The sequence below is a fragment of the Micromys minutus genome (genome assembly GCF_963924665.1).
Source record: "Micromys minutus genome assembly, chromosome: 24".
Taxonomy (NCBI): domain Eukaryota; kingdom Metazoa; phylum Chordata; class Mammalia; order Rodentia; family Muridae; genus Micromys; species Micromys minutus.
The window spans coordinates 28,996,952-29,007,752 of NC_137959.1; the positions used below are offsets into that span (position 1 = coordinate 28,996,952).

Sequence of the window (10,801 nt, forward strand, 5' to 3'; positions counted from 1 at the left end):
ACCCTCAAGAGCCTCTCCACCAAGCTAGTATGAAAGATGAGGGTACACAGGAGAAACTGAGGCTGGTGTCTTTATTGGATTAAGATGGGGAAAGGATCTGTGGACAGTTTAGTTGTAGGCCATGACTTGGTTGATCCAGGTGTTGAACTTGCTGACCCGAGTGTACATGGCTGGTGCTTGTACATTGCAGTTCGTAGTGCCCCAGGAAACAACACCAATAAGCACCCAGCTATTTCCCTTCTGGCAGACAAGAGGGCCTCCTGAGTCACCCTGAAAGGGAAGAAAAGAGAAGTCAGCATGGCAGTTTGGGGAAGTGTACCACCGGACGGTGCAGAGGACAGGGTGCTTACCTGACATGAGGAGGCACCTGCGCCACCCGCACATATCATGGAATCAGTAATGCGTGAACCCCAATACTGCCGACACTGATTCACAGTGACCAGGGGTAGAACTACTTGCTGCAGACGTGCTGGTGTCACATTTCCTGTGGGGAAAGGAGAGGTGGTCAGGCTGGCCCAGGGTGATCTTCTGGTGTCCCCTCACCCAAGTTCTTACCCACACCACTGATTCGGCCCCAGCCAGTGGTGACGCATGTGAGGCCTGCAGGTAGTGCCTCATTTGAGGAAGCCAGGCAGACTGGTGAGACCTGTGTTGTGTACCGGGCTGGTGAAGCAAGCTTCAGGAGAGTCAGGTCATTGTTCATAGTGTTGGAGTTCCAGCCAGGGTGTGTGATGGCCTGTGGAGCCAGTCAAGAGCCACGTAAAATTGGAGTGGGAACAGGCACCAACCTCAGTACTCAGGCAGATAAGTCCAAACACCCGCAGCCCATTTTCCCTTTCTACACTTGCAGCCAGCACTTACCTTCGAGATGGAGAGTACCTGCACAGGTTCAGCATTGGAAGATCGGTCATATTCCCCCAAAATGACAAAGTGGCGTCCGGGCCTGCAAGGATGATGAGAATGGGTAGCTGCTAAGTGGCTTCAGAGGGGGCATCCAAGGGAGGGGAAGTGGGAAGAGATAGATTGGGCAGGGCAAGTGGAATACACTCACGTGACTTGGCAGTGGGCAGCTGTGACCACCCAGTTCTGGCCGATGAGAGAACCACCACAGAAGTGGAAGCCGGTGCTATCCTAGGGTCAAACGTCAGATTCATGAGTGGGCTTAAGTTACCCATAGGCCTAAAGCACCTAGGACCCCAACCCACCGCTAGGGTGTGTACCTGCAGAGACACTTGCCAAGGCCAGGAGCCGGGCACTGCATTCTCCCCGTTGACAATCCTCTGGTTGTAGCTCAGTGAAGGTGAGATGGTGGGAACACCACAGCCTGAACAAAGGGCTGGCTGGTGAGGATACAATCCCGGCCTACCTCTCCCTATCGTCTTTCTCAAGGTACCCCCAAGCTATGTATTTGTTGGGGTTCAAATCAAGAGGGTTACTCACTAGTCCTTCCCCTGAGAGCCTTTTGGGTATTCAAAGCTATCTTGGTTACCCCATCCCACCATCCTTCATGTCTTGAGCATGTTATCACATCTATCAACCTGGTCCAAATGTTCTTTAGGCCACTTTTCTCTAATTCCTGGTATCATCTCCTTACCTTCTATTTTTCTAGGCTTGAGCAGTCTACCATGCAGCTAGAAAGTTTTGTTAGTCTTGAATGTTTTCTTGAGCCTTCTCAGCTCCCATCTCATTTGTGAGACTGGTTCCTGGTTCTTCCCTTACTCCCAGCCCTGAAGGTTCCTTCCTTTGCTTACACTGTCTGTTCCCTTCTAGCCAGGCTGGCTCCTTGTCTGGGCCCCTGAACAGGATCTGGGAGCTAAGTTGTGCTAGGTTCAGTCAAGGTCAGTCCCAGCCCACTTACCCCAGGAGGAGCCAAGGAGGATCAAGCTAAGGGTTAGGCTGAGCAGTAGCATTGTGGAAAATAAGAAATGACGTTGAGATGGTCTGGCTTTATTTATGGGTATCCTTGTCCTTGGGCAGAAGTCTTGGGCCTGAGACTAGGCCAGCTGTGTGGTCTGGCATAGCCCCACACCTGCTTTTTGGAGAGGACTTCCCAGGCCAAAGTCCTTGGAATTATCGAGTACCCAGGTGTTAGGTTCTCATCTCCACCTTCCTTGGCTTCCTATTGACTTTCTGAACCCCTCCTACCCCAAGTGTTGACCACTAGGTACCAAGGACATATGGCTGAACTGGTTTAAAGTGTCAACCTGGTTGGTGTTTGGGACCTATGAAATTTCCCAGGGCTATCAGGAATACTGGACTCCCAGAGAAGCCTGTTCAAAACATAGGGGTGTTATGACTCGTGGAGGGAATGGCCAGATGTGGCACACGTCTGCCAGGAAGGCCAGGGATGTAGGTTCTGGCAGGTTGTACATCTTAACAGACATCATCTTGGATTTCTCATCAGTATGGAACAGGAGTCAGAGATTTGCCCAGAGAGGGCAATTCTCTTACCAGCACAAGGCAAACCACATGCGTCTGGCTCTCTGAGACTTATATTACTGGTAAGTGTGAGCTCTCAGTGACTGAGAGACCCTGGGCTGAAGTTGGTAGTAGAAGTCTGTTTCTAGACCTCAGACTACTATAGGCAAGATCTGTGCACAGTGCCATTTGTTAATGAGCTCCGGGCTGAGCTTGAACCGATGAAGAAAGGGTGCTTCTGTATGCAGAGATGCAAAGGTGAGTTGGCTTAATTTTTTTAGGCTATCAAAGGCTTTGATGGGCTCAAGAATACCTTGGTCTAGCATGTGAAACTGGTGAATGGATGCATAGAGGAATAGACAGATACAAGATCAAATATGACAAAATATGAAGGCTGGTGGATATATGGATGTTTACTAAATAAGTTCTTTAGCTTTACTATTGTATATACAACTTCTTATAATAAAGTCTTAGGAGAAACACACAATCAGGGGCCAAGGGTGCCCAGCCTGGAGAAGAACCTCTATAGAGAATGTACCTTATCAGTTCTGAAGCCCCATTAGAGCTTAGCTACTCTGAGGGCAGGATATTCCAGTACCCAGAGGGCCTGGCACTCAGTAAAGAAACCTTACTAAGCAACCTTAGCAAAAGTATTGTTAGCTGTGTCATCTTTCCCCATGAGTCCACAACCCCTTCTAGCCCAGAGAACTTGGAGTTAATTTTCCTACTCACAGTCCCACATGTGCAGACAAGATCCAGCTTTTCACAAGCTCACACATGCGTGATCATCTGAAGTGGGGAAGGGATCATAGTAGGAGCTGTAGGTGGTGAAGGGTACTTGGTGAGAACTTGCCCTTAAGAGTCAGGAAGTAGTTGCTCTATCAGCATTTTAGCCTCTTAAGGACCCAGGATAGCTGGTAGAAATAAGTACCTACTGATAAGACAGGGAAAGGGCTAACAGTGGGGGTTGTCCATTGGGCTCTTCCTAGTCAGAGTACCGGTAGGGTACATCTCTACCATATGGAACTATAGTTTGGGGATGACGGGATATAGCTTCCCATCCCCAAGTTTATAGTGCTGGCTAGGGCTGGGATTCTGTATAGATTGATCCCTGAGGTGCTAATGAAGAGCAACTCAGGCCAGACACTGAGAATGAAGTCCTCAGATGGGTACCTCAGCCACAAAGCTCATGTAGCTTCCTTCTCCCACTCCTCTCAAGAAAGACAGTCTTCCGTTTTAAGTGTTTGTATTTCCTGGATTTATTCACCCTTGTTCCAAACTCTATAACTTAGGCCACTTTATTCCACCTCCATGGCCTGCACAGTTTCCTCCAGAAGTTCCAGGGTCAGGGCTCTCACTTCCTGGGTCAGGACAGGTGTGGTTCCAGGAGCAAAGTGGTAACGGCCAGCTCTAGAAGGGACGAGGGCCAGCTTTTTAGAACACAGCCTGTCCCATACACACACACACTCAGCCCTCCCTTCCCTTGCTCCTACCTCTGCACCGGCTCTGTGGGTGAGCTCAATGCTTTCAGCAGTTTGGCACCTCCTGCAGTGATCACACAGGCATTCACACAGCCTCCAGAGCCCAGGTCACCCAGGATCCCCGCTGTGATGGCTTCCACCAACAGCTCCTGTGCAGCCTCCAGCTGTGGTAGTAGGAATGAGGTTAAATGGATCTAGTATTACCTCACTCTAACCTGGGGACTCTGTTAATCTTGAAGTCTAGACAAGTTGTTCTTTATGTAAGATCAACCTCCTTACTCTTCCCTCCATTCAAAATTCCAGTCCCTTGGCCTCTGACTCCCTCTCCCCCAAAACTGTATGCCCTCTACCCACTGTCCTCTGTATCGCTTACACGTGTAGCACCTTGTCCCCCATCCAGCTGACTCCCGACCCATTGTCATGAGTTTCTCTCTGGGCCCTGGTTATATCTGAAGCACATAGTCACTTACTTCTATCCCACTCCAAAGTCCAGATCTCAAACCTCATATATCACCCCACTGAGCTTTACCTCTTCCCTCAGTAATGGTCCGCAGTGAGCTTCGGCTTCTCTCTATGGTCTAAGCTTGGTTACTGACTGGACCTTACCTCTTCAACTTTACTTAGTCTCTACTCAGTAGGCACTTTTACCCCTACAAGCCTTCGCCTTCATTGTTTCTATACTTGGCCAGGGTCCCCCCCCCCTCCCCCCCGGCACTGCCTGCCAGTGAGCATGAAGTATCGGGCAGAAGTCGCTCACCGTCATGTTTGGCTGGAACCGGTCCTCCAACAGTGCCACAGCTGCATCCTGACCAGAGCCTGCAGGTGGAAAGGGGCATCTGAAGTCAGTTGTAGCTGCTGAGGTACAAACCTTGAAGGTAGGGTTGCAGGAGCAGGATTCGTGTGAAAAAGGTAGAGACGCTCACCAAGGGCAGTAAAGGGCAGACGGCTATAGGAACCGTGTGGGTGCACGCTGTAGAGCTGCGGTCCATTCAAATCAACCCCGCCCACAATCAATGATGCTCCCACGTGGCCTTGGTATCTGTAGAGGAGTGGTCATGGTGACTGTCAGCAGGAGCCAGGTCCGCCCATTATACTGCTTTTTGGTCTGAGTCCCACCCCTTCCTTTGGCTGGGAGTCCTACAATTGACGTTGCCTCTTCCGGAACTCAGCTTGATCTGTCTTCTTCCGGTCTCCCTAATGGTCCCAGCCCCGGGTTTTGTTTTTTTGTTTTGTTTTGTTTTTTTTTTCTGTCCCACCTCCAGTCAACTCTACCCATCTGCAGATACCCCCTCTGGGGGTCACCTTAGCCCTACTTCCTCACCGGAAGAGCGTCTGGCGCAGGATACGGGTGACCGTGGCCACCCGAGGCTCGCGGCCGGTGGACAGCGCATGTAGTTCCATTTTGGAAGCTGCCATCCGTGTGGTCATCTCAGTGTCCGCAGCTACTCCAGCCCCACAGCAGCTAAGGGAAAAAGGGATGATGGATGGGGACAAGGAATTGCAGGGACAAAGTAAGGCGTGAGCGACAGTGCAGCTTATGTTTGAATATGGGGACTGGCCCAGGAGATACTGACTAGATTTTGGGAGCGATGAAGTGGATCTTCTCGCAGCTTTTGTCCGCCACAACCGAATCTTCAGTAGCCCGTGTGTCCGCGCCCAGGATGACTCCATCCTGCAGAGGAAGAGCCCAGCCTTAATGCCCACCTGATCTCCACAGTGGCTGCCCTTCTAACCCTCCAGCCCTATCACCCCGCTTACTCGGAACACAAGTCCGGCGATGGTAGTCCCGGTCTTGCGTGCACGAGGTACCCGAAGTCCCGGAAGGGCATGTTCCAAGGACGCATTCCTGGAAACATTGGGGTGATTCGCGTTTCAGTTCTGCATCTAGGGAGGGTCCTTGAACCGGTCCCCAAACCCACCTATTTTCCTCATCTCCTGGGTTAAGCCCCTGCTTGGTCACCCAACATAGGTTCCCCAACTCCACCAATAAAACAAGGCACCAACAGCTTGTGACTAGAATTCCACTCACTCCCCCTTCACCTCTGGCAGTTCTCGAAAGAGAAGCCTCCTCTGTGTTCCACTGCCTGCTTCAGCATCCCGGAGCAGGAAGGCCGATTGAGATTCGGGGGTCTTGATGGGCGGATTAAATAAAAAAAAGCAATGCCAGGGGGAGCAGAGGCGTCTGTCGCAGCTTCTGTGGGGCTTTTCGGAGGACGCTTCCAACTTTCGCTTTCACCCCCAACCCAGTTCATAGGCTGCTGGCTGCATTGTACATCTTCTCTTTCACTTTCGCCTTTGCCTCTAGTCCCAGGTAGCTTGAGGAAGGGGATCTCATATTCCTTGCCTGGCCTTCCTTAGTCGCTCAATCCCCATCTCATCTGACACTCGCCTAAGCACTGCATGCACATGCCTTATATTCAGGTAAAATACTCACACAGATAACTCCTAAAAAATAAGTAGAAATCAAGCCTTTTTAGGCTTAATTATGTGTATGAGTGCATGTGACATGAACATGCCAGGTGCCCACCAAGGTCGGAAGAGGGCATCAGAGTCACTGGAACTGAAGTTGCAGATGGCCGTGAGCCACCATAAGGGTATTAGGAACCAAACCTAGGTTCTCACCAAGTACAAGAAATGCTCTTAACTTCTGAGCTCTCAATCTCTCTAAGGTATCAAATTAAACCTTCTTTAGATGAATGGTCATCCCTTCAGATCCTAAACTTTTTTTCAGTGTTCAGTGCAGCCCTGTGTGTCCTGGAACAAGCTCTGTAGACAAGGATGGCCAGGATGAAGAGATTAAAGGCATGTACATTACCACCTGGCTCTAAACTTTTAAATTTTTTATGACTTATTTTTCTGTGCATTGGTGTTTTGCCTGCATGTCTGTGTGAGGGTATCAGATCCCCTAAAACCAGACTTACCTCGTTTTGAGTGGCCATGTGAGTGCTGGGACTTGAACCAGGGTCCTCTAGAAAAACAGCTTCAACAGATGCTGAGCCATTTCTCTAGCCCCCCCTTTTGTTTTAAGATTTATTTATAACAATACACGATTGCTATCTTCAGACACACCAGAATAGGGCATCAGATTCAACTACAGATGGTTGTGAGCTACCATGTGGTTGCTGGGAATTGAACTCAGGACCTCTGGAAGAGCAATCAGTGCTCTTAACCACTGAGCCATCTCTCCAGCCCTCTCTAGCCCCTCTTATTTTTAATACTGGATATAGAATCCCAGCTGCCATCAAAAAAATTCTGCTTATTTGTGTTTTTGAGACAGGATCTCTGTGGTCCTGGCTATCTTGGAACTATGTAGATGAGGGTAAACCACACAGAGATCTGCCTACCTCTGTCTCCCAAGTGCTGAGTTAAAGGTGTGCACCACCATGCTCTATTTTAAATTTCTGTATCCAACCAGAACTCAAAAGTGGTTTCAAATCATATTTCTCTGTGTTCCCATTCCAACAGCTATACCCAGATCTGAATATTGGCACAGTCCATGAGAAGGAAGGCACAGAGCAAGCTTTCTGAGCAGCTCAACCAGGACAATGAAAACCTATTTACACATCTCAAAGTCAGTCCAATCTGAGACCTTACCAAAGCCCATTGTAGCTCATGTTCCCCTAAACCTGGGCCAGGTGACGCATGGATCAATCTAAGGATCCTAGTAGTGCCTTCCCCTTAACCATAACACACTGAACTTATTTATAACAGCTAGGTCTTTATTCAGGGGGTGGGGGACCTAGGCTGGCAGCTGGGGACTTTGGAGTACCATGGCGGTAGGCACCCAGTAGAATGGCATTGATAAGTTCCAGTGTCTTATTGCTGAAGACCATGTTGAGATGATCTGTCCCGTTCATGGGCAGCAAGTATACAGGCTGTGATTGGCGGCCCTGCCACTGGCCACAGAGCTCAGTGCTCCGTGTGGCTACTGTGTCATCCCCATCTTCATAGAGTATAGCCACAGGGTCTTTGTAGGGAAAGTTGTGGTCATAGATGTAGGTGTAGGGTGTGGGCCTGCCCACACCGTATAGACAATATACTTCTACACCAGGTGCTGGGAGGCCTTCCAGGAGGTCACGAGATTGTAGAAACATATACCAGCCTTCTTCAAAATGGAGATCTGCAAAAAACCGCTTGAAGTCCTGGCCTGTGTAGTTGAAATTTGGTGTGGAAATGAATACGTGGTCTTCAGGCCACACGTGGTGGGCTGGAAACATCCAGGGGGATGTTGTGGTCATGCGCTGCTCCTCTTTCAGCTTTATGTTGGACATGATTGGGATGCCCTGATTGTCACCTGTAGGACGGGGTGGGACAAGGTGGGACAAGGTGGGACAGGGAGCAGGGCCCGGTCCAGTTTACCCCAGTGAAACACTCAACTTTCTCTCTAACCCATCTTGACATAGCTTGATTCCAAGACACAGACAGAGCAGGCCTGGTGTTAAGTGCTCAGTACGCTTACTTAATAAGAGGCTATGTTGGTAAGACAGAGCTATAGGGCCTATAGCATGTATGGGAAGATGTGTGTGTGTGCATCTGTATCTATGTGTGTGTATGTATGTGTGTGTCTGTTTGTATGTGTCTGTGTGTATACGTATATATGTGTGTGTGTGTGTTGGCTATTCTTCTTAGGCCTTCTGCCTATGCTGCACCGTGGTCACAGGATTGTACTTTTGGAGGTGTAGATGGTATGTGTTTTTCATTCAGTCACACTCTGGTGGATCGCTCACCAGACTGTAAATTTCACCGTGTGTTAATGAGGCTTCTGCTCAAAAAGGGAGCAAGAGGGAGCCCTGGGAATTAAAATGTAGCTAAAAGCCTTAGTGTACAGAACTTGGGGCTATAAGGAGCAAGTCTGCGGTTGGCAGACAACAGGGATTGGCCTCCTCCATCAGCACTCAAGGATTCTGGAAGGAGATGTCCCTAGTGGACATGCTTTAAAGGAGCTAAAGGACAGCAGATATGCCATATGCTCACACACAGTATCCCCTGGAGTGACAGCTAGCTCTGTGATCTGTTTCATCCCTCTCTTACCCAGACACCGGATGACAGTAATCAACAGGCTCCTCACCTGAGGCCAGGATCCTCATGGCCTTGATGGAGCCACCCCACGGAGCCCCGAGAGAGATAAAACCATCAATGAAATGGTCCTTCCAGGACTGTGACTGATGCAGTAAGAAATGGAGCACATGTAGGCAGCCAAGGCTGTGCCCAATAAGGAAAACAGGCTTTCCATAAGCATCATACATCTCCTCTACCAGTTCTGCTAGCTTCTGGTAGTATTCGTCCTGCTGGCCTGAAGATAGGTAGATAGGTCAGGGTAGTTAGGGTCTGGGACCACCTGTCACAACCCCAGCCCATCACCTGCAACCACTTACTGGGTGCCAGACGCCAGTCATAGGGTGCGGCCCGCACTGTCTCATCCCTCACATATCCATTGTTAACCAGATTCTGCACCAGTGTGTGCAGGTAGCCTGTGGGGAGGCAGAAACAGAGGGGTCTCTGTCCATTACATCTGCAGGCTAGCCTGATGGCCAAGAAGAGCCCTTGCTTTTCCCAGGTACACACACCTGCTAGTTTGTTGTCATCCAAGTACTCAACAGAATAGGTCTTGCCAAAGCCAGGGACACGGATTTGTACACCAGGGGCATTGGACATGCGCCCAGAGCTGCGGTTGTAGACAACCCTGGGGGTGGTGGGACATTTAGCAGTCAGCAGCCAAGGGTCAACGTGTAGGGGTTGGGTAGACCACATGGGACATACCTGGTATTATCAATCCAGCAGTCCACCCCAAGGGGTAGAAACATGTTGATATCCAGCCAGATGGTGAAGAAGTCCTCTGTCTTGCGGTAGCATAGCCAGTTCACCACATCTGGTTTATCCAGCTTAGCTTCTAGCCGATTCCCCATGCAGCCAGGCACTGTGGGCACCAGCTTTTGTTCTGAACTTCTTGGCTTCTCTCCAACCCCCCAATCCTACCACCAAAAACATCCCACCCCTCCATCTCCTACACCTTCAAGGTTCTAACCGGTACCATAGATTCCAGGCTCCCTTCAGGCAGGGAAGGTTCCAGGAACCAAGGCCACTGACCCCTGCCCCCACAAAACAAACATCCAGCCTGGCTTTCCATTTTTGCCAAAGTCCAAGGGGAGAACAAATAGGTAAGAGGGGGAACAGGGGCCGGGCCTTGAACAGGGGGCAGGCCTTTATGGACCTCTCTTGCTATACTGCTCTAGGATATCTAGGTATCTGGCTGGATATCCTGTTCTTGGTAAGATAGAGGCCAAGGAAGTAGTAAGGCTTAACCCAGTATCCAATGTATCTGGAGCTGGTCATGGCTTGTAGTGCCCTGGCCAAAGCCTCAGGTAAATCTCATCCCATTCGCTGGCCACCATCCCAACCCCAGACTCCCGGAGAAGACAACTTGGAGACAGAAGAGTGTGAAGGAAAAAGAAGCAATGTCTCTGTAGGACAAGCCTCTGGTCCTTCCCCACGCCAAGTCAGGCATGAGTGCGAATACTGGTGTAGGAGAACCTCGACAGCATCCGCTGCTGTCAAGCTTAGGACCCAGGCTCCCCAGGGTCTTGCTTGATGTATCGGGGACCTAGTGGGGGCTTACCGAGGATGACAGGCCGTGTGTGGTTACTGAGTTCAGCCTTGGGCGTGGTGTGCGGGGGGAAGAGCACATTGAGGAGCCAGAAGGACGTGGCATGAGGGAGCAGTAGCCCCAACAGCAACAGCACCCACTGCCATGGGGAGCCAGGCAGCCCCATTACAGCCCAGTGCCTAATGCCAGATGAGGCAGTCCTGGGCTGGTCTTATCTAGATCCGGGAATGGGAGGGGACCCAGGGCCAGTGGGAGGGGCAGAACCGCCAATGGGGGTGGCCAGAAAGGGGCATAGCCT

The 10,801-nt window shown here is 50.4% G+C and overlaps 3 protein-coding genes across 4 annotated transcripts; all 3 read right to left on the minus strand.

The window, feature by feature from the left end:
* Nucleotides 1–108: 108 nt before the first annotated feature.
* Nucleotides 109–1,910, minus strand: CTRL (chymotrypsin like; the record flags this gene model as incomplete). The annotated part of the gene is made up of 7 exons (XM_080937103.1): nt 109–270; nt 351–484; nt 556–736; nt 862–943; nt 1,052–1,131; nt 1,221–1,324; nt 1,859–1,910. 7 exons carry the CDS (start codon nt 1,908–1,910, stop codon nt 109–111), a joined length of 795 nt encoding a protein of 264 aa, XP_080793229.1.
* On the minus strand, nt 1,308–6,096 carry PSMB10 (proteasome 20S subunit beta 10). 2 transcript variants are annotated; one of them, XM_080937102.1, is made up of 10 exons: nt 5,940–6,096; nt 5,658–5,745; nt 5,474–5,571; nt 5,221–5,361; nt 4,823–4,938; nt 4,657–4,715; nt 3,912–4,063; nt 3,686–3,828; nt 3,151–3,236; nt 1,308–1,324 (listed from the first exon to the last, which is right to left on the minus strand). In XM_080937102.1, the coding sequence occupies exons 1-8, from the start codon at nt 5,993–5,995 to the stop codon at nt 3,717–3,719; spliced, it is 822 nt and encodes a 273-aa protein (XP_080793228.1). In that variant the 5' UTR covers nt 5,996–6,096; the 3' UTR covers nt 1,308–1,324; nt 3,151–3,236; nt 3,686–3,716. The 2 variants fall into 2 exon arrangements, with proteins under 2 accessions (XP_080793228.1, XP_080793227.1); XM_080937101.1 differs by lacking the exon at nt 1,308–1,324 and having other exon boundaries at nt 3,150–3,236; nt 3,592–3,828.
* A 1,522-nt stretch (nt 6,097–7,618) lies between these two features.
* On the minus strand, nt 7,619–10,781 carry LCAT (lecithin-cholesterol acyltransferase; the record flags this gene model as incomplete). The annotated part of the gene is made up of 6 exons (XM_080937094.1): nt 10,516–10,781; nt 9,660–9,816; nt 9,467–9,582; nt 9,275–9,370; nt 8,968–9,192; nt 7,619–8,193 (listed from the first exon to the last, which is right to left on the minus strand). The coding sequence occupies exons 1-6, from the start codon at nt 10,667–10,669 to the stop codon at nt 7,619–7,621; spliced, it is 1,323 nt and encodes a 440-aa protein (XP_080793220.1). The 5' UTR covers nt 10,670–10,781.
* Nucleotides 10,782–10,801: the final 20 nt, after the last annotated feature.

Coding starts and splice junctions, on each gene's coding strand:
- PSMB10 (XM_080937102.1), bottom strand. CDS start 5,995: ATGCTGAAGCAGGCAGTGGAACACAGAGGAGGCTTCTCTTTCGAGAAC. Junction 4,939..5,220: donor CTGCGCCAGACGCTCTTCCG/GTGAGGAAGTAG, acceptor ACTCCTCTACAG/ATACCAAGGCCACGTGGGAG. Junction 3,829..3,911: donor CCCACAGAGCCGGTGCAGAG/GTAGGAGCAAGG, acceptor CGTCCCTTCTAG/AGCTGGCCGTTACCACTTTG.